The sequence below is a fragment of the Dunckerocampus dactyliophorus genome, chromosome 2, assembly GCF_027744805.1.
Source record: "Dunckerocampus dactyliophorus isolate RoL2022-P2 chromosome 2, RoL_Ddac_1.1, whole genome shotgun sequence".
NCBI classification, from domain to species: domain Eukaryota; kingdom Metazoa; phylum Chordata; class Actinopteri; order Syngnathiformes; family Syngnathidae; genus Dunckerocampus; species Dunckerocampus dactyliophorus.
In genome coordinates, this window is record NC_072820.1 from 47,337,449 (window position 1) to 47,360,717 (window position 23,269).

Sequence of the window (23,269 nt, forward strand, 5' to 3'; positions counted from 1 at the left end):
TCTTCAGTTTCTTGTTTTCATTTTAATGCCTGATACAACTAAAGGTACCTTAGTTTGAACAAATATAACAATGACAACAAAAATAGCTCATAAGAGTTACATTTTTTGGCAGTACAATGCTATAGCTATTCATGTAAGACCTTAAGTGATTTGGGTTATTATCAAGAAAACCATGGACGTTGCTTGATATCAGCTCTTAAATTAAACTTACATTATCATATCCATGGTGCAAGTGGATACATTATAAGCCCTATTTTCTTGGTTCCATAAATTGACGGGTTTTTTTTTTTTTTTGCCACTGAACAAATACTGACAAAAGCATTTGTTAGCAAGATATATTTTTCCGTTTAGAAAAAAAATAGCTGAAACCTCTAGATTAGATCTTCTTATGGTTGTTTACATTTAAATATCACTGTATTTAATGTTTTGTTTTATACGGTTTATTGTACGTGTATTTATTCATGTATATTACACTTGACTGAATATGACGTTTTGTCTGTTGCGCATCTGCGCATGCGTTAGGTTGGGAGGCACACGCTTGGTGAAGAAATACGTTAGAAACATCTGCATGCCAGCGAAGTATTTTAATAAGAGTCACTAAGAAAATACCCCCTAATATATTACATATACAGTATGAAGTATGATTATTGACCATTTATGTTTGTACGTTTAAAAAAAGAATAATAATAATAATACCACAGCACTTGACGTCGCAGAAAGTCAAATCTGTCAATGGAGGACGTGACCTAGCCTTGCGCATTTGCAGAAACGATTGCGTTTTCCGGTACAGATTGCGTAGTGACAAGACATCTCTATTCAGCCATCTATTTTCTATGCCGTTTATCCTCACCAGAGTCACACGGATATACTGGAGCCCACCTGACTTCAAGCGAGAGACGGGGTACACCCTGGACTGGTACAACACACCTCAATGCTAACTTTTCAACCAAATTCTGCCGCCATGATAACCCCCCCACTCTGCCTCGGATTGGCTGTGACCTAGAGAAAGTAGGCGTTTAAAGTGACCAATCATGAAGGAGGGGATTACGGGGCCTTCTAATTCAATGCGCGCCCCCAGAGTGCCAAATCTCGAGAAACTCCGAGCGCGTGGAAGACACATGAAGGGAGCGCGCGCGCGCGGGCACTGAGCGCACGCGAGGAGGAAGCGGCAGAGAGCGCATGTGGTCTTTACGCGCGCTGATTATGGTGATTACATTTTTGCACTGATAAGTACTCTTCCGCTGCTTTCTAAGCGTTCTAGTTCATATGTTTTTAGATTGTATGAATTTTGTATGTTGTACTATTATGTGTGCAGATGGGGGCGGTGTCTTACTGACTGTTCTCGCTTTACAGGCTTTATTATTTTTTTTATTTAATTGAGTAGTTTTATGGTGTCCTACTGACTGTTGTTCTCCTCGTCAGCGGTGTGATGGAGAAAACTCTTATGTGATTATTTGGAAAAGCAATAATTTTTGTACCTTTAGTGATATACACGGAGCACACACGCTGACTCTCCAAATGGTAAGTGTCGTTTGACTGCCTTAAATCATTTTTATTGCTCAATCCTTAAATCGTTGATTATATCCAATATCCAAGGACTATAGTACCAAATAGTTTTGTCAAATTGTAGAGCAAGAGTTGTGTTTTGTGACAATACCCACAAATACAGCATACAGTATACTGTATGCATATAGACAACTAGCATATAACATTACCATTACTGCAATATGTTTTACATTTTAATCCCGTCCAGAAAATATAACTACTTTGTTCATGTACAAAATGAGGATTGCTTATGTTTGTTCAACATTGTTACATTATGTGCTCTTTACAAAAACAGGTGTCATGAAATGACTTTTTTTTTAAATTTGAAATGGGTTTGTATTTATACTGATAAATCTTGTCATTATTAATGTGTCACTTTCATACGGTTGCAATCAAAAACACCATCAAATAAGATCATTCATCATGTCTAATCATTAGCCCTCACTTTCTTTTTGACATAATACTGTAAGATGATACCATATAAGATCTATAATGAATTCACAATGTAAGGGGCTTCAATGTATTTGAATGAATACCAAGAGTGTTTCCACCACATCATTGTGTCTCTTAGGATGCAAAGACATGCAGGTCAACACACAGTGACAGTGTTTCCCTATCATGATGTTGGGGGGGCATGTCAAGTTAATTTCATTTTATTTCTGTATATAGCACTAGAACAGACGTACTATAAGGATACCTTTCATATAGAACAGGTCGATACACTGTTATTTCATTAAACTAAGTAAATAATCATATTTAGCTTATTTACATGACATGTTATTTCTGTCTTTGCATGGTCACATTTACAATGTATTATTATTTTGGTGTCCCCAAATGTAACCATAGAGGAGCAATCACAGTCGGTTATGCTGCACGTTATGCTGTAAAGGTTGGGTAAAGCACTGCTGTTTGGGGAAAAAAAGACATAAAAAATATCAACCATAGTAACTCATTGAGCTTTCTTGTGTGGTACCTGCACTGTAGTTATGTGTGGATGCCTGTATTTTGTTGCTTTTACTGCAAAGCATTATTTAATCAGTCATGCTTTGTCTAATAGATGTTGTTCAGTGAAGCGTTATGGAAGCGCTGAGAGGAGGAAGACATGACAGTGTCTCTAAATGGAAAACAAAAGGAGAATTCAATTGATGTAAACACAGCCAAGTTAGCACAGGAATGTTCAGCTTGAATTATGCACACATAGTAGTGTGTTTTTTGCCCAGTGGGAATGCACGGCATTTACTGTATGTGAGTCACATTCTCTCAGTTTCTTCATGGCTTCACTCATCTAAGCTCAGTCAGATAAATAATGTAAAAGCACAAGCGTAGAAATGAAAGGATCACCAAATTTAGCTGTTGGCAAGGGAAGGCTGTGTGCTTTTTCCTTGTCCTATTTCTGTCAATAGGCTGCAATGAAATGTTATTTAACTAAAGTGACAACAGCAGGAACACCCAGCTACCTTCAACATTGAATCTTATTTTAAAAATATCTCCAACTCTTAAAGGAAAACTGCATTTTTATGTCCATCATCCACAATCCCTATGTGAGACAAGAACACACGCCTTTTCTTTTTACATTTTGCACAGTTGGATCTTAAGGAGGTTGTAAGTAGAGTTGAGAAAAAGAAGAAATTGGAGTTTTGAGTAAGCAATTTATTGCAAAGAAGCATTAAAGTGAAATTGGCTGTTCATCAGCTGATCAAAAGTCAAAGACCATTGCTAAAAAAAAACAACTTGAAACCCCCCTAAAATATAAATAAAAAGTTGAGAAAAGGAGTCAGTAATGAGTAGCTGCACCATTCATGTTAATCAGCTCAAAAATGCGTTCTCTTTCCTGAGACAGTATTGGAGTGCAACATGGCTCAGGTGGTAGACTGGTCGTCTCCCAACCTGAAGGTTGCATGTTCGATCCGCCGTCCTCCCGTGCTCATCTCAAAGTATCCTTGGGCAAGATACTGAACCCCCAGTTGGTCCTGCATCATCAGTAGGTAAATGTGCAGTGTCTAAGCGCTTTGAGTGCCTTGGAGGTGAATAAGTGCAATACAAGTGAAAGACCATTCACCATTTATTGCCCCAAGGCCCACCTCACTGGTGCCAGTGTCCATTCTGAGGGGTCGTCAGGGTAGGCCAGCACTGGGGTGTCCACCTGAAATGCCTGTTGTTTTTTGCGCCAGTCTATGCATGGGGCTGGTAATGGTGGCAGAGTCTTTGATGAAATGTGGTATGACATTAGGACAAGGAAGCTACGCAGCTTGCTGTTGTTCTTTGGAACTGGCCAAGCCTTCGCAGCTGCCCTCTTGTCCACCCCCACTGCATTGATGACGTTGCCCAGAAAGGATGTGTTTCTTCTGACGAGGTGGCACTTTTTCAGGTGCAAATGAAGCCCAGCTCAGGGAATGACAAGGAAAACTTCCCCTGGGGTGTCCAGCACGTTTGAAGCTTGCGGCATGAACCAGGAGGTCATCCAAATAGACCACACAGTAGTTCCGCGGGATGTTGGCCAGGGCCCTCTCCATGAAGCGTTCAAAAGTGGCTGGGGTGTTGCGATGCCAGAATGGCATTATTGAACTGAGGGTGCTTCCACTTGCCAATCGCCACTCTTCAGGTTGAGGGAACTGAACCAACAGGGCCCAGATGTAGTTAAAGCTGCTGTCTATTTGTGGCAAGGGAGAAGTGTCTTTCCGGGTGACCTTTGTGAGGCTGCGGTAGTCCACACAGAACCGCAATGTTCCGTTTTGAACCAGGACATCTCTGGCGGTTAAGATGTCAGCAAGCTGTCCCATAGTTCTCTCACTGTGTCACCCCATTTGGGTTTAAAGGTAGCTTGGAAACTGTTAGGTCCAACAACGCAGCTTAGCTACAGTATGTTTTCCATGTGAGCCAGGCTACATTCAGGATACAACAATAGTTAAACGCTGATATGCTACATCTGCACAGATTTAATACCACCGAATGAACTTATTCAGAAACATTAAATATCCTCAAGACTTTGGGGAGGAAAGCCAAGGGGACATAGATAATTGACATTTATTATGCTCAGTGGTTTATTTTGAACAAATCCCTCTACCCACTTCCTTACTGCACATCAGTATTACTAGTGTTAAAGAGTTTTATTCACCTTTCTGCCTTTGGCTTGGAAAATAAATTTAGCTGCAGTGCCCTGCTGCAGTGTTCATAATGGTAAAGGAAGTTTGTTGTGAATATACGTATGCAACTGCACTTTATATTTAGGCCAAATGGGAAATTTGCTGTAGTGCTCACATATAGTATGAAATTGTTCCAACTACAGGATTTGAAGAAAGTGCTGTCCTTCCCACCTTATCCTGGGGATTACCTGCATCCAGTGGTGTATGCTTGCACAGCTGTCATGCTGCTCTGTCTGCTGGTCTCTATCATGACATATATAATCCATCACAGGTGACAAAAACTTATGGTAAAACACATGGTATACAGTAATCCCTCGTTTATCAAGGTTAATTGGTTCCATACCCGATCGTGATAAGTGTATTTTCGGGATATAGGATTCCTTTATAAACAGAATATTTTCGTAGTTAGAGCATAGAAAACCTGTCTACAAGCTTCAAAGTACTGTTTTTAGCATCATTAGAGCAATCTAGACATGAAATAACCCCCCATATCACTTTTACACTTGTATTACCCAACATAGTAGACATAATAATAGAAAATCTGACATTTTAGACCTAAATAAGACTGACACATAAGCATTGACAGCGTGCTTCCTGTGGTGGCTACGGTCTCACCAGTGTAACCCCCAGTGTAGAATACTGTTTGTGGTTAAGGAGAGACTCACGGTGCACTTGAATGGCTTTATTAACAAGCAGAGAACACATAAGCAGTGAGCATTCAAACAGGAGCTGCTGTTGGCCACAACTCACGGCAGTCGCTCGCACTCTCCACACTGCTAACCATGCTAACAGCCAGCAGTTAACTCTGGCTTGCTAACATCACGCACGTCACTTCCCAGGCCCCACCTCTTAAAGGCACATACAACAAGTCACAGATGGAACACTACATATCACGTCTTCTGAATGCCTTATATTTGTATTTATCAGTTTTTATGTTTGAAAATGCTTAATTTATGCCAACAATACATAAAATTTGATTACATATATTTGCTTAAAAAAATATATATATATATGTGTATATGTGTGTGTGTGTATATATACAGTATGTATATACACATATATGTATATGTGTGTATATATATGTATGTATATGTATATATTTTACTAATAAAAGGCCATATTCAACCAGGAAATGACAATCAATTGTTAATTAATTAATTTGGGGAACATTTTTTGAATTGAGGGCGCAATGTTCAAACCTCGATATAGCCAGGGACGACCGTATAGCATGTTTGCATGTATTTTTTTTTACTGGCTTCTACAAGCAATTTTCTCCAGAGTATTAACATTCGTTATTTTTGTTTTTTTTGCAGTGTGATTCGCATCAGCAGGAATGGATGGCACACACTCCTCAACGTTTTGTTTCACACAGGAATGACATTTGGTGTTTTTGCCGGAGGGATTAATCAGATCAAATTTCCCTTTGTGTGTCAAATCGTAAGTTGTATGCCCTCCTTTCTACACTGCTCAAAAAAATTAAAGGAACACTTCGAAAACACATCAGATCTAAACTGGGGGAAAATGATCTTGAATATGTTTTCTGATAATAAGTGGGTGATGTATTAGTAACAAAATGATGCCACATAGTTTGATAGAAATGAAAATGATCACCCTATAGAGGGGGGAAATCAAAGTGAAAAAATGATGCAGCACACTCGTCCATTTGGCTAAAATGTCATTGTAGCAACTCAAAATGATTCTCAGTAGTTTGTGTGGCCCCCACGTGCTTGTACGCATGCCTGACAACGTGGGGGCATGCTCCTAATGAGACTACGGATGGTGTCCTGGGGGATCTCCTCCCAGATCTGGACCAGGGCATCACTGCGGTACCTGGACGCATGGAGGAGATTCCAGGAGACAGGTAGTTACTCCAGGAGAGCTGGACAGGGCCGTAGAAGGTCCTTCAGCCCTCAGCGGGATCGGTATCTGCTCCTTTGTGCAAGGAGGAACAGGATGAGCACTGCCAGAGCCCTACAAAATGACCTCCAGCAGGCCAATGGTGTGAATGTTTCTGACCAAACAATCAGAAACAGGCTCCATGAGGGTGGCCTGAGGGCCCGACGTCCTGTAGTGGGCCCTGTGCTCACTGCCCAGCACCGTAGAGCTCGATTGGCATTTGCCATAGACCACCAGAATTGGCAACTACACCACTGGTGCCCTGTGCTCTTCCCTGATGAGAGCAAGTTCAACCTGAGCACATGCGACAGACGTGAAAGGGTCTGGAGATGCCGTGGAGAACGTTATGCTGCCTGCAGCATCATTCAGCATGACCGGTTTGGTGGTGGGTCAGTGATGGTCTGGGGAGGCATATCCCTGGAAGGACGCACAGACCTCTACAGGTTAGATAACGGCACCCTGACTGCTATTAGGTATCAGGATGAAATCCTTGGACCCATTGTCAGAACCTACGCTGGTGCAGTGGGACCTGGGTTCCTCCTGGTCCACGACAATGCCCGACCTCATGTGGCTAGTATATGCAGGTAGTTCCTGGAGGATGAAGGAATTGATACCATTGACTGGCCCCCACGTTCACCTGACCTAAACCCAATAGAACACCTCTGGGACATTATGTTTAGGTCCATCCGGCGCCTCCAGGTTGCTCCTCAGACTGTCCAGGAGCTCATTGATGCCCTGGTCCAGATCTGGGAGGAGATCCCCCAGGACACCATCCGTAGTCTCATTAGGAGCATGCCCCGACGTTGTCAGGCATGCGTACAAGCACGTGGGGGCCACACAAACTACTGAGAATCATTTTGAGTTGCTACAATGACATTTTAGCTAAATGGACCAGTGTGCTGCATCATTTTTTCACTTTCATTTTTGGGGTGTCTTTGATTTGCCCCCTCTATAGGGTGATCATTTTCATTTCTATCAAACTATGTGGCATCATTTTGTTACTAATACATCACCCACTTATTATCAGAAAACATATTCAAGATCATTTTCCCCCAGTTTAGATCTGATGTGTTTTCGAAGTGTTCCTTTAATTTTTTTGAGCAGTATATTTGTAGATCCTGATCCTGCATTATCAAGTCCTGAGATAAACTGTGTGGACACTTGTATTTACAGCAGTCCCTCAGATTTCAAATTTGCCGAACAATAGTAAAAGGACTCCCTCATATTGGTTTCATAAAGCCCCTCAGAAGGTTACCAAAAGGTGGTCCGAGAATGAATGAGCAACACAGAATTTTCTAGGTACTGTATGTCTATAATGACAAAACTCTTCTTCAGTCATGAATTCCACTCAACCTTTGCAAGTTGACATGTCAGTTTGAAATAGCAAAGTGTGCTGAGGTTTCATGAATAATCCAACACTTGTAGCTCACTTCTCTCTGAACTCCACCAAATCTGGAAAGCGTGAACACAGGCTGAAATCTTTATCACACTTGGATGTGGCCTCATTCCAGACATCTATTGCATGTCATTTGCATGTATACAGCGCCTTTCATGGTGCCAGATGTGTGTGTGTGTGTGTGTGTGTGTGTGTGTGTGTGTGTGTGTCTGTAGTTGTAGTTATTAACAAAGCTATTTAAAAACAACTTTTTGTCATTGTTGCTGAAAGTTTTCTGTGGCCTGGTTCGGCTCTGCCGCGGCCTGGTGGTTGGGAACCTCTGCTTGACTGTGGTCAGTGTTAGCTTGTATAGCATATCATTTTGCCCACTTAAAAAAAGTAGATGCATTATGTGCATTGCTCTTTTTAGCTGTTTTTATATGCTTAGAACATACAGAAAAGAGACATATGCGTTCATGTCTCACATAACGATTGTGGATGTGCAAAATGTTTTTTAAAAAGTACAGTTTTCCTTTAGCGCTCAATCATTTTTACACGTGTAGGTCTACTTTGAAAAATGTTTTTTGTTGTTTGCTAATTTCTCGCCACATATCAAGCATGCAGGTAAGACAGCCTCATTGGCAGAAAAGACACAGGAATCTGCCCGTTTAGAATTAAAAACTATTTTCTTCTGAGATGTTTCCTTTTGAAGACTACAGTGGTCCTTCGCTACATTGCAGTTCAAATATCGCTCCCTCACTCTTGCGGTTTTTCAATAATGTATTAATTAATAAGTGACCACTTTCATGGTTGACTGTGGTCTATTATTAGTCAAAAAATATAAAAATACAAGTCATATGTAGTGTTCTGGTCACTACTAAGTGTCAGTAATGTTCCACTGATGAGACATTACCTGCATTAAATATCAAACCTATTAAGTTTAGAATTAAAAAATTGTTTGCAAAACAAGTTAGCTCAGAAGATTGCTGAAGTATTGTTAAAGCGGCGACAGTCTCGTGTCACTTCGTAGATCCCATAGTCTGTACACAGGCCGTGCGCAATGTGATGTAAACAAAGCTAGCAGTATTGTGTGTGTGCACGTCTCTGTATGGCAGGCTGATGTCAGTCTGGCTGCCCTGCATATCAATCAAGCGGCAAACGTCATAGTGAGAATAGAAGATAGGCTGATGTCCATGTTGTTTTTTTTAATGTCATGCGATCGACCCCCATTATGTTGGCGATACTACAACAACATGGAACTTTCCCAGTGAAAATGTGTTACATTTGACATAATGCACCATTATTACATAATGTGGCGCTACAGGCAGGAATGAACAGAGAAGCTACCAGCTGAACTAACGAGAAGGAACTCAAATTAGCGCCAGGTGCACATGAACACAAAAGTAAAGGCAGCTGAAAGCGGAGCGGAATTAAACAGAAAGTGGAACAAAATAAAGACATGAAAACTAGAACTAAGGCAGGAGGTAACAAACTGTCGCATCGGTCAAAACAAGTTTATTTGTATTTATTACTTTATTGAATTTTAATCTAATTTTATCCTTATTTTTAACATTTACATTTTTTCCTTTTCCTTGACATTGTACATGATATATAGTGTCGCTTTTTAAAGTCCTATTTGATGGTTGATATTCTATTTTTTTCAACACTCATCTTTTTCACCCATGAAATGAACATACTTTACATGAAAAATGTAAGCAAACAAAATATTGTAAGTGTGAACCTGTCAGATGTATGTGTTTATTTACTTATTCTTATTTCTTTAGATTAGTTTGATCTAGTCTATACTCAGTAAATCACTACATAATGTTATGTCACATTTACTTCTGTAGATGCCATTATTGTATTATCATACAACATGTATTATTCATTACTATCCAAAGTTATTATTGCTTTTGCTATTATTTATTTACTTAACATCTATTTACTTTCTCATTTATCCACTATATAATTCATATTATTATCATTTAATTAATTGTCATATATCCATTCATATCACTGAACAGTCTCCCCACACACTCACTGTATGATCAAACGTTTTCATCCTTTTCATTAACCCAAGAAAAAAAGCTGATAAACTGCCATGTTAAAGGTGCTGCCTGTCTTTGATTAGGTACTGCATGGGAGGCACTAACTTTCCAATCTTATAAACCTGCCCCTTTTCCTTCATTGCCATTGCAAGCCACGTAACGCTGGTGGTGTCCCGATCCTGCACCTAAATCAACTTTTGGAGACAGTCCAGATGCTTGCTGGACTTTCTTGGGCGCCCTGAAGCCTTCTTCACAACAATTGAACCTCTCTCCCTGAAGTTCTTAATGATCAGATGAATGGTTGGTTTAGGTGCCATCCTACTAGCAGCAATAACCTTGCCTGTGAAGTCGTTTTTGTGCAAAGCAATGATGACTGCACATGTTGCAGATAACCATGGTTAACAGAGGAAAAACAAAGATTTCAAGCACCATCCTCCTTTTTAAAGATTTCAGTCTGTTATTCTCACTCAGTCAGGATGACAGAGTCATCTCCAGCCTTTGTCCTTGTCAACACTCTCACCTAAGTTAACCAGAGAAGCACAGACATGATGGCAGCTGCTCCTTTTGTGGCAGGGCTGAAATACAGTAAAAATGTTTTGTGGGGGTGATTAAGTTCATTTTCACATCATAGAGGGTCTGTGCAATTCATTGCCATTCATCTTATCATTCTTCATTCAACATTCTGGAGTGTAGGCAAATTGCCATTATAAAAACTGTGAAAATTAGTATTTGTGTCATTCTCAAGACTTTTGGCGATGACTGTAGAACCACTGTGGACAAATGTACATTTCCATAGTTGCTATGCTAGGTGCCGGTTGCTAATGTTATTGTTGTGTTTCCATCTTCATCTCTGTTAGGTTGGCATTGTGCTCCATTATGCTTCTTTGTCAACCATGCTTTGGCTGACATTTACTGCCAGAAACATCTGTCAAGATGTGTCCAAAGACCAACTTAAAGTCCCAGGAACAAACGGTACTGTCCAGGCTAACAGCAAAACAACAATTCTCAGGTAAAGCCAGGAAACCTAATGTCAATTAAAGTTCACTACTATTGGACAAGGTTGTCATTTTAGTGTGGATTTTAAAATTAGATATTTTAGTTATGATTTCAATAGTTCTATATTTGGAAGCACAAATTGAACTGTAAAGTTGTCTACTTGCATGTCTGCATGTGTGTGCTATACAACCAAAACATGTACGTACATTTGAAAATTGCAGCCCACCCTTGAGACGTCACTGTGTGGAAAGAAAACGTTCCCCGTCTGTTTGCAGTAATCTAAACATAATATGAGTGTGGATGCAAGGACACAACATGGAATAAAAGTAAAGCTTTGGTAGTTGGTAGTCATCAGTTTTCTGTGTATGCAGTAGTTGTGTATGCAGTGAAACACACGCCATTGTACATACAAATATGCAAATTAAATTCACTTTTAACAATGTTTGACAGACATAGTAGCTTGCATTGCTAATTATTTCCCAACATTTGCATAACTAAACAGTCAAAATCCGTAAGCTATAACCATGAAAGGGCCTCACGTTTAGCTCATGGTCCGCTAACAGGCCAACAGGTAGTGCTGTTTAGGACAACTGGTCTAGATCATGCTCAAGCTTACCAGGATCCTTTAGGGTGGTGCAAAAGATTGTTTTCCTTATTGATAAGATCAGGGATATGAATACAAAAACATTTTTCAAGTGGTAAAATACCTACCTAACTTTCTTATGTCATTTCCTGCTAATGGAATTCCCTTGAACTTAGTATGACCAGGGAATTAAAAGGTCTCTGACATGATTCATCAAATTTGCTTAAATATGATGTATATTGTTTGTAATTATCCATCCATCTTCTACCGCTTATCCCAGATCGGGTCGCGGGGGCAGCAGCTTAAGCAGGGAGGCCCAGATTTTCCTCTCCCCGGCCACTTCGTCCAGCTCCTCCCGGCAGATCCCGAGGCGTTCCCAGGCCAATTGGGAGACATAGTCTCTCCAACTTGTCCTGGGTCTTCCCCGAGGCCTTCTACAGGTTGGACTTGCCCTGAACACCTCCCAGGGAGGCGTTCGGGTTGCATTCTGACCAGATGCCCAAGCCACCTCATCTGGCTCCTCTCAATGCGGAGGAGTAGCGGTTCTACTCGAAGTTTCTCCCGGATGACAGTGCTTCTCACCTTATCTCTAAGGGAGAGCCCAGCCACCCTACAGAGAAAACTCATTTCGGCCGCTTGTACCCGCGATCTTGTCCTTTCGGTCATTACCAAAGCTCATGACCATAGGCGAGGGTAGGAACGTACATCGACGGGGAAATTGAGACCTTTGCCTTGTTTGTAATACAAGTAATGTTCTACATTATTCGATTTTTGAAAGCGAACAGTAAACTTGCAAAACTTACATTTATAGTTCATGGCACCAGCCTCATTTTCGGTGTACGAGACACAGTGATTATAGCGAAGATCTGATCGATGTGTCAATAGTTTTTGGAAAAGAAGAAAAACTTACAGTATCATACAGATACTATGAACATCCAGCAACAACACAGCGTTTTGGCATACTGATCCAAGTCAACGATCCACCTCGACAAGCGTTTGTTTACACTGCTTTAGCTGAGCGGTGTCACCCCGATGACGTCACCTCTGGGAATGAGGCTGAGCTGTGAACTAGTTAGTCATGGCTGGCGCCACCAACTACTGTATGAATGTATTTTTTGCAAATTCACCGTTTGCTTTCAAAAATTGAACAATGTAGAACGTAATTACCAACAATCAAACAATCAGTCAAACCTGTCTTAGCGGCCACCTGTATAGAACAGCCACCTGCCTATAGCGGCCACTGAAAAATCCCCCGCCGCAAACAGATGTGTTATAGACCCTGTGTATAGCAGTCACCTGTCCAACGCGGCCAGCGGCCACCCATTTTGTCTCCCTTGGTCAATATCTGACCGCATATAGCGGCCAAATTACCAACTCAAGTAGAAGCTTCATGCACGAAATGTTTCGTTTTTCAATCAATGAAGCCGTCGTGTGAAGACTTTAATTACTGAGTCCTAGCTCAGTCACAATCATTCACAAGATCCACACAAATTGTCAGTTGTTACACATAAAAAAGCCGTCTTCCTTTGAGCTTGCTATTTCCTGGTCAAACATGTAACTTTAAGAGCATTTGCACCAAAACATTACCGCAAAGTAGGCTGGGAACAGGACGTGCTGCCAGCGACGCTACAATACAATACAATACTCCATGCACGCTAAACACGCTAGCATGCATGCTATCGTATGTTGAACTAAGTTCGGTTGTACTTAATTGAAGTACACTGCTCGAAAAAATTAGAGGAACACTTCAAAAACACATCAGATCTAAACTGGGGGAAAAATGATCTAGAATATCTTTCCTGATAATAAGTGGGTGATGTATTAGTAACAAAATGATGCCATATAATTTGATAGAAATGAAAATGATCACCCTATAGAGGGGGGAAATCAAAGACACCCCAAAATTGAAAGTGCAAAAATGACGCAGCAGACTGGTCCATTTGGCTAAAATGTCATTGTAGCAACTCAAAATGATTCTCAGTAGTTTGTTTGGCCCCCACGTGCTTGTACGCATGCCTGACAACGTGGGGGCATGCTCCTAATGAGACTACGGATGGTGTCCTGGGGGATCTCCTCCCAGATCTGGACTAGGGCATCACTGCGGTACCTGGACGCATGGAGGAGATTCCAAGAGACAGGTAGTTACTGCAGGAGAGCTGGACAGGGCCGTAGAAGGTCCTTCAACCCTCAGCAGGATCGGTATCTGCTCCTTTGTGCAAGGAGGAACAGGATGAGCACTGCCAAAGCCCGACAAAATGACCTCCAGCAGGCTACTGGTGTGAATGTTTCTGACCAAACAATCAGAAACAGGCTCCATGAGGGTGGCCTGAGGGCCCGACGTCCTGTGCTCACTGCCCAGCACCGTAGAGCTCGATTGGCATTTGCCATAGACCACCAGAATTGGCAACTACACCACTGGTGCCCTGTGCTCTTCCCTGATGAGAGCAAGTTCAACCTGAGCACATGCGACAGACATGAAAGGGTCTGGAGATGCAGTGGAGAATGTTATGCTGCCTGCAGCATCATTCAGCATGACCGGTTTGGTGGTGGGTCAGTGATGGTCTGGGGAGGCATATCCCTGGAAGGACGCACAGACCTCTACAGGTTAGATAATGGCACCCTGACTGCTATTTGGTATCGGGATGAAATCCTTGGACCCATTGTCAGAACCTACGCTGGTGCAGTGGGACCTGGGTTCCTCCTGGTCCATGATAATGCCCGACCTCATGTGGCTAGTGTATGCAGGTAGTTCCTGGAGGATGAAGGAATTGATACCATTGACTGGCCCCCACGTTCACCTGACCTAAAGCCAATAGAACACCTCTGGGACATTATGTTTAGGTCCATCCGGCGCCGCCAGGTTGCTCCTCAGACTGTCCAGGAGCTCAGTGATGCCCTGGTCCAGATCTGGGAGGAGATCCCCCAGGACACCATCCATAGTCTCATTAGGAGCATGCCCCGACGTTGTCAGGCATGCGTACAAGCACGTGGGGGCCACACAAACAACTGAGAATCATTTTGAGTTGCTACAATGACATTTTAGCTAAATGGACCAGTCTGCTGCGTCATTTTTGAACTTTCATTTTTGGGGTGTCTTTGATTTCCCCCCTCTATAGGGTGATCATTTTCATTTCTATCAAATTATGTGGCATCATTTTGTTACTAATACATCACCCACTTATTATCAGGAAAGATATTCTAGATCATTTTTCCCCCAGTTTAGATCTGATGTGTTTTTGAAGTGTTCCTCTAATTTCTTTGAGCAGTATATTTTAGAATGTACTCACGTTTTTGATCAATCCTCATCCACAAATCCATCAAAGTCCTCATCTTCTGTGTTCGACACAAAAAAAAGCCGTCTTCTTTGGCGTTCGCTACTACAGTGTGTTAACTTGTCAGTGTTATTCAGCTCCGAACCGTAGTAAGGGCGACCTGACTCCAGCAAAGAAGGAAACTTCTCCTGTTGCTTCTGCCAACTTTATTTATTGAACGCGGCCACCAGAGAGCACTTCAGAGCACACACACGTCTTGTCTCTCCTTCCTGCTTGCCCACAAGGCAAAGGCCTTGCAAAGCCCCACTACATAGCTGTCCAGGCAATGCCTGTAACAAGTGACACCGTTTATTTCCTGGTGTGAGACAATGTGCACTTGTCAATACTGTAATGCCGCTTGTTGTGGGGAAGGAGAGACTCACGTCGCCGATGCACTTTAATGGCTTTATTAACAGCGGAGAACACTGCAGGACTTTACATCCACGCCAACATAAACACACTTCCCAACTCTCTCGAAACTCACAGCTAGCACTGAGCCTAGCTCTCCTGCTCGGGACGCCCAGCGTCACTTCCCGTCACTTCCTGATAAACTAAAGCTGTAATGACACTCTGCCGTATAAAAAGTCAAATATTAAAAACAAGCGTAAGACATTACTAGCACAGCTTTGTTTTGTGGGTCGTGGATAATAACAAGCCTAGTAGTGCTGTACAGCTTTTATCCGCAGTCACACAGTACCCTCTACTGGTCAACATTCATTTTTCCCCCCTTTTTTTTCCTTTTTTTCCTTTACTGGTCAACATTTAAAATGGCTGCCAACCTGTCTATAGAGGCCACCTGTCTATAGCGGCCACTTTTGCAGTCTCCCTCTAGTGGCCGCTATAGACAAGTTTGACTGTATAAGATATTTAAGCAAAGTTGATGAATGGTGTCAGGAACAACCTTTAAGTATTTTGGGCATAATTCTATATATTCTGCAAGTCTTTCCTAACTTTGCTTTTTTGTAGATTTTATCTTGTGAGCAATGGCATCCCTCTACTAATTGTTGGAATAACTGCAGCCTTTGGTATGGAAAACTATGGAAGCAGGGATTATGCACTCTAGTAAGTAACTCATTTCAGGAGTTGTATGGTAACTGACTGACAAAGACTTCAATTCTGTCATTCCTGGCCCTGCTTGTCTTCCAGTTGCTGGATGGCTTGGGAACCAAGCCTGGGGGGCTTCTATGCACCAATGAGCCTGTTGGTCTTAGTCATGTCTGTGTACTTCTTGTGCACTTACATTCAGCTCAGACGCCATCCTGATAGGAAGTATGAGCTCCGAGTCCTGAGTGAAGAGCAGCAGCAGTTATCATCGCCAGACCAGCAGTATCACCCTGACACTGGGGGAACTTGTGGGTCTGCTGGGGAATGTGCAGCATTCACTGCAGGCATATCAGAGCTTGCCAATGAGCACTCATTTAAATCTCAGCTCCGGTCCACAGTTTTCACCCTGTGTCTGTTTCTGTCTACATGGGTGCTCGGAGCTTTGGCAGTGTCTTTGGGACGTTTTCTGGATATGATATTTAGCTGTCTTTATGGCGCTTTCTGTGTCACTCTGGGTCTCTTTCTTCTCATCCAGCACTGTGCCAAGCGTGACGATGTGTGGCACCGCTGGTGGGTTTGTTGCCCAGCCAAATCCAAGATGAAGGATGGAGATGCAAACAGACAGAGCCAGAGGCAGGAGCTCCATCAGGCACACTGTCACCTAAACTCTCCATGCTCAGGCAAACAGCTTTCCCCACACCTTGTACCAAGCTTGTACAACAAAAAGGCTCATACTCCTTCCCAAAATCTCACACCCAGTCACACCACTTCTTGCTGTGTGGCTGTGATGGCTCCAACTGTAGCTACCCCAGTCTCACCTTTCACAGAGTCAGTGCCATCATCACGTCCTCAGGCCCTACCTGACGAGGTTCCTCATCCTTCTGTTCTTCTACAGAGTTGCCTTATTGACAGAACAAAGTCACGCTCCTTCAATCACCCCCGTCCATGCCTCAAGGACTACCGCTCTCACCTGGCCTCAAGCAGCATGGATGGGAGTGTACTTACTTCTCAGATGGAAAGCCCTCACACTGCACACTACCTTGAAGGCTCATCGGTTTCCAACAGCCCACACCCAGACCTGCAAATCTTCTGCCCTAGCCCTCACTTAGACCAGGAGTTTGCATCCTGTCATAGTTTGCAGCGCCAGACCTCTTGCCACAGCGTACAAGACTCACTCACTTCCAGTCACAGCCTTCTTCTGCCTTCCCACGCAGCACGCACTTGCCAGTGGCACTTGTGCAGTTCAGCTGATCACGTTTGTTCTACAACCTGCTCTGAAAAGCCAGATACCTGCAGCTTTCTATACCCGCAAGATGTGGATACATACAGCTGCATTTCAGAGTCCACAGAGAAAGAGAAGCATACTTTATTTGTACAGATGGAGCCAACATGTTTTCCTAGGAATACGTTACCTCGTCAACACACTGCTATCAGCAAACGAGGCTCTATTGGCAGAAACCGTAGCCTGCAGGAAGATCTGTCAGATGCCACAGGGAACATACGGACTGGACCTTGGAAGAATGAAACTACAGTGTAGTTTTCTAATACTTGCACTTGTATACTCAAACCTGTAAAACAAATAGTTCCGTAATTGTTTAGCTCTGACTGCCCTCCGCTTTGCCTTCCAACCAAAAGTAATTGTGATCCTTCTGAACGTGTTGTCAAGAAAATATGGACTTTACAGTGAGATTGCACTTACATTGTTTTTTCTGCTTCAAAAATGAGTTGTAAATCGTCACTCAGTCCAGCGAAACAGCATGTTTTGTGACCCATGGCACCATTTTGAACGGTCTGACATGAAATGTCTCTAGACGGGTGTTTACATGCCCTAAAAAAATACATAGTATTTATTCAGTTGAAACCAGCTTTTTGAAACACATGTAAACAGCTTAATTAGATCTTTTTAAGGGTGGAATTAACACTTACGTAGTCTGTGTGGCTGGAAACCAGATTCCTTTTACATGTATAGTTTCATTGGTCTATCATCAGTGTGCTTTGCTCAATAGTTTTCAAATTTAATGGATACAATAAATATCTGTTTAATAAGTGGTAGAACATTCCAGAAGAGGCCAGTTTTGATAATCCCTGCTTGATGTCCTCCATGCGTTGCAACTATACCCAAAGTTCAATGCCTGAAAAATGATATCCTCCAAATCCGAGTCAGACATACAGTAGCTCTACGACAGGGGTAGGGAACCAGATGTGGCTCTTTTGGTGACTGCATGTGGCTCTCAGACATTTCTGATACTACTTATTGAATTTTTTTTGTTGACATTTTAAATGAAAACATTACAGAAATCACAGTGTTAAAAATAATGTTGAAAATATAAAACTTTCTTATGCATCCATCCATCCATTTCCTACCACAAGGCAGTGCAAGTCATGCCAGTGTAGCATGAGTAGCGGGCTCATACTCCGTATATTCAGGATCAAAAAGATAAGGTTCTGGATCCTCATTTGTCCAAATGTAGTTGGCGGCAGCGTCCCTCACAAAGTCTGCCATGATTAGCAGTTGCAAACAGGCACACGCTTGACACGCTGCTGTTGTTGACAGAAGTAACACTAAATGTGACTTCAGTGTGCCCAGGAAGTTTAAAATGATCAAAATACCGTAAGTATTCCATGTTATCATGAACGTGCTCTTGTTTCACATCAGGATTGTAGATGATGGGCACATTTTTTTTTAAAAAGCGCAGTTTTCCTTTAAAGTATGCCTCCTTCGTATGGATGGAAAAATGTTATATTACAAAATACTACAGTATGTATAACCAAAGACGCACGTTCCAAAGGAAGAACGTTCAAAACCTGTCACCAAAATTATTCCAAAAACAGAACGACACCGGCACCATAGGTGAAATGTTACGTTTTGGAATGTAACCAATATTTGCGAGGAAAATGTGTCCTCTTAAAGCAGGAGTGGGCAAACGTTTTGACTTGCAGGCCATTGGGTAAAAAAAATTGGTGCAGGGGCTATCTATATATATATATATCTATATATAGAAACAGAAGGACATACTTGCTCACGTTGCAACGAAATGAAAACACAACACATCTACTGCAAGTTAAGGCATCACAGAAACCAACTACTACTACTACTACAAAGTGGGTGATAAACAACAATTATGCACTAAACATAAAAGGTAACTTAAAACTTTCCAAATGCCCGCAAGGCACCCTGGGAAGTCCAGCTGCAACAGCAACATGAACTATGAACAATAAAACATTGGATATCAAGGGTATGCTAACTCTCCCTTGTTTACGTCTCTGTCGACCTCTTCGACATATTTTGCAATCAAGCAAAAAATCTGACAAACACGGCAAAATGTTGGGCGAAAGTGTACGACTAGCTACCCGGCATGCCTTGCAGCGAGAATATGAGGGTGTTTTTTTGGCACGGGTATTGTGCGTAGATATTTATTTGTATGGCCTCATGGTGCAATCGGTCTTTGTGAGTTGACGTGTTGTGTCTGGATCACTTTTTTGTACAAGCAATTCAAGCAAGTCATGTTGCCAGCTACAGTTTCGATGTTAGAGGTTTCAAAAAAGGAATTTCAAAATGCACGCTGGGCCGGATTAAGACGCGTGGCGGGCCTGATGTGGCCGGCGGGCCGCACTTTGCTCACCCCTGTCTTAAAGTCACTTGAACCACCGTTGTACATGATGTCCCCAATTTTACCAGACTTTCACTTGGCAAATGCCAGAGGATAAAAGTTGAGTTTTTCTTTTGCCCAGACGGCAGCCTCTCAGGGATTACGTCCTTCGCAGCAGAGTACCCAAAACACCGGCCAATTAAACACCCCAATGAAAAACAATAAAAAGCAGCACATTTTCATCACTTTCTAAGAAAACACAGGGCAGGACGTGAAAACAGGTCATGATCTGGGAAAACAGGACATTTGGTAACCCGAATCAAATCAACACCTGATACTTTATCCATCCTTCAGTCCTCGTCAGGGTCACAGGTGAGCTGGAGTCTAGCCCAGCTGACTTGGGGGAGAGGTGGGGTACACCATGGACTGGTCATCAGTCAATCAATCACATGACACATACCTGTACAGTATATACAAACAATTTCGAGTCTACATTTAACATAACACGCATGCTGTTGTAATGTGGGAGGAAGCTGGAGTACTCACACAACCACAAATTCCACGCAGAGACTCAAATCAGGGTGTCATGACTGGCTTGAATTTGTGTTCCACAAGAGACGGCCATGGCTTTAAGCATAGCATGCTAGCGAGCTAAATAGTTAGCCTCCAATTTATTATTTTAAACTTAAGAAAGGCTTTCAAACAGGGTGGGAAGAAGGACAAAGTAAAGAAGCAAAAAACTTACCACTTACACACGAAATGGGAGAGGAACTTTTTTTCACTCTATCATGTAGGCCAGGGGTGCTCACACTTTTTTAGCTTGCAAGCTACTTTTAAAATGACCAAGTCCCAAAGATCCACATACTACTATGAGTATAGAAGTATATACATTTACTACATTTCTTAAAACAAAATATGAGTATGTATTTATGTAGGTTATACATGTATATCAGGAGTGTACGCACTTTCTCAGCATGCAAGTACAAGTCCAAATGATCTACCTCTTTCTATAAAACATATAACATATACAAAAGGTAACCAGGAAACTCTGAAATTCTATTGTAAATATTCATAATTAGTATTTCACATCCACATTTTCAAAGTTTACAGGTAATCAAAGTAGTTGCTATCATAATTCACTTCAATATGGAAATAAAGAGCATTCCACATAACTCCTAAATAGTTGTGTACGAGTGAGTGAGTACTGGTAATATGTCAGTCACATTAGCTATGTAGCGTTCATTAGGGCACTGGTCCCCAACCCTTTATCACCCACGGACCGGCTTGTGTTCCCACAAATCTCCCGCGGACCGGGGCGGGGGGTTCGTACATTATAGCGATCTAATTTATATTATCGAGGGAAAGGCTTCTTGAGACGTCATCTGTACTTCTGTGAAGAAAGTGTCGGACGTTTCCCTCCTCATCCGAAGAGCTTCGTCAGCGAACTAATAAGTGCTCGTAGCCTAATTAGTGTCTAATACACAACATGTCCAGAGAGCGCTCTCAACCTGTGGGTACCCGCGGTGGGATTTTAACAAATGTCAAAAGAAGAGAGTAGGGAAAGAAACCCAAAAGCCCACACAGAAGCAAAAAGGAGAGGAGTGGTAGTCCCCTATGTAGCGGGGGTCTCCGAAAAACTCCAGAGGATCTTATGGCAACACAAAATTCCTACCTATTTCAAACCAGTAAATACCCTGAGACAAAAATTAGTGCATCCTAAAGACAAGGCTCCAAACCAAAAACAGAGCAATGTGGTCTATTCCATCCACTGTAAAGATGAGGAATGCAAAGAGCACTACATTGGGGAAACTAAGCAAATGCTCCAAAAAAGGCTTTATCAACATCGCAGGGACAATTCGAGTGGTCCTCAATCAGCAGTACATCTACACCTTAAAGCAACCAATCACTCTTTTCAGGACAGCGAGGTAAAGATTTTGGCCAAAGAAAACAGATGATTTGAAAGAGGAGTAAAGGAAGCTATTTTTGTCAAACAACAGAACCCATCATTGAATCGGAATGGTGGTTTGAGTTTAATTTGGACCCTGTGTTCAGCAGGTTACTGAGACCAAAACCCACAGCTCTTAGTCTTGCAAATGAGGTGAAGCCAGGGCCGAGCCAAACAATAAATGCTAACGAGCCAGTATCAGAGTCGTTCATACCCAACTCAGGGAGCGACACTTTCTTTTTATCGGAGGTGCTAATAGCAGGAGAGGATTAGACCACTACTCCGCCCAGGCTTAGTGTAAGGAACCAATAGAAGGAGGGTGCTGGCACACCAATTCCGCCCACTCTTACTGTATTTAAGGCCTAGGCTACCAGCAGTTATTAGTTCGCTGACGAAGCTCTTCGGATGAGGAGCGAAACGTCCGACACCTTCTTCACAGAAGTACAGATGACGTCTCAAGAAGCCTTTCCCTCGATGGACAACTCCTGTACGACTGAGAGCCTACACAGACTAATTTATGTTATTTATTAGCCTATGTATTGTGTAAAACTAAGACATGAATAACATCAAATTAAAAGCACAAAATGAATGGCGACCCACCATCCATCAGTTCAAGTTCCAGCCAAGTGTTTCCAGAGAGATGATTGCATGGCTGTTTGACGTGTGTGTTAAAAGGCAGTGTGCTAGCATGAATTAACTTGAGACAAATGTGCACATTAGAATTCACTAAGTCATCAAAACTTACCTTACATAGTATCAGCATTTGACACCACATATGAGGTGAAAGAAAAATGGTAAAAATACAGTAGTAGTCTATCTGTGCGGCATGAGATAAAGTTAGCACACGCACAATGGACATGTGGCAAGTGAGACGGATGTAACAGAGAGAATCCGACCACTTTTCAAAATAAAACATTAAAAAAATGAAATAATGGAAATTATTTTTTCTTTCTGTGCGGCCCGGTACCAAATGACCCACGGCCCGGTACCGGGCCGCGGCACAGGGTTTGGGGACCACTGCATTAGGGCACACAGTTCATGTATTATATCCAGTTAGCATTTGCTATCAAACATTACCCATATACAAGAATTTAAAATGATGATGCAAATGATAATGCAGCCCAAGTCAAGGCAACATATTGAAAAGGTTTCACCAATGAGCACATTTTTAATTTCATCATGAAATAATAGTTTAAGAAGCCAACGTGTAGAAAACACTGATTTCTGTAGTAGAGTTCATGACGCCAAGCAAAGCTAGGAAACAATACACTTTTTTTCTACGTAGCTAGCCGCTACAAGAACAGATAACTTTACTTATAGCTATATCTTACCGCTGAGGTAGTTTATCCATAATCACAATCATAAAGATGAAAGTTGCATCTTTGTGTTAGCTTGAAATGCTGCGGGGGAACAAGCATGAATCAGGAGGGGATCTTAATGTCAGCTGCAATCAGCTGACATTAAGCTCCCCTCTGACAACTACAAAGTAACGTTTACGCGATCGACCCAAACTACCTTGGCGATCTACCGGTAGCTCGCTATGGACGTGATGGTGCATGCATGTAGGGCATGCCTGGCTGCAGTGTTAAGGTCATGACTCATCAACTTCTTGTGAATACTACAAGAATACTACATATGACTTGTCGTTCAATATTTTTTTACTAATAATAGGCCATAGTCAACCACAAAACAGCGATCGTTTATTAAATTAATATTTGAAAAATCGTGATAGAGTGGGGTGATGTTCGAACCGCGATGTAGCAAGGGATGACTGTATACACAATCATTTTGCA

The 23,269-nt window shown here is 42.1% G+C and overlaps 2 protein-coding genes across 10 annotated transcripts in view; one reads left to right on the forward strand and one right to left on the reverse strand.

Moving 5' to 3' along the window:
• LOC129177834 (rho GTPase-activating protein 21-like) overlaps window positions 1-988 on the reverse strand; it is a 95,368-nt gene extending 94,380 nt beyond the window's left edge. For 5 of the 6 annotated variants that reach the window (XM_054769363.1, XM_054769362.1, XM_054769361.1 and 2 more), the window contains exon 1: window positions 851-988. The gene's annotated coding sequence lies outside the window, so the exon portion shown is untranslated. The remainder of the gene's footprint in view (window positions 1-850) is intronic. The other variant, XM_054769358.1, reaches the window with a different exon arrangement.
• Window positions 724-21,858, forward strand: adgra1a (adhesion G protein-coupled receptor A1a). Of its 4 annotated transcripts, none has more exons than XM_054769364.1 (6): window positions 724-1,206; window positions 4,832-4,959; window positions 6,002-6,125; window positions 10,865-11,016; window positions 15,864-15,959; window positions 16,044-21,858. In XM_054769364.1, exons 1-6 carry the CDS (start codon window positions 1,180-1,182, stop codon window positions 17,476-17,478), a joined length of 1,962 nt encoding a protein of 653 aa, XP_054625339.1. In that variant the 5' UTR covers window positions 724-1,179; the 3' UTR covers window positions 17,479-21,858. The 4 variants fall into 4 exon arrangements, with proteins under 4 accessions (XP_054625339.1, XP_054625340.1, XP_054625341.1 ...); XM_054769365.1 differs by having other exon boundaries at window positions 1,171-1,521; XM_054769366.1 differs by lacking the exons at window positions 4,832-4,959; window positions 6,002-6,125 and having other exon boundaries at window positions 1,171-1,521.
• Window positions 21,859-23,269: the final 1,411 nt, after the last annotated feature.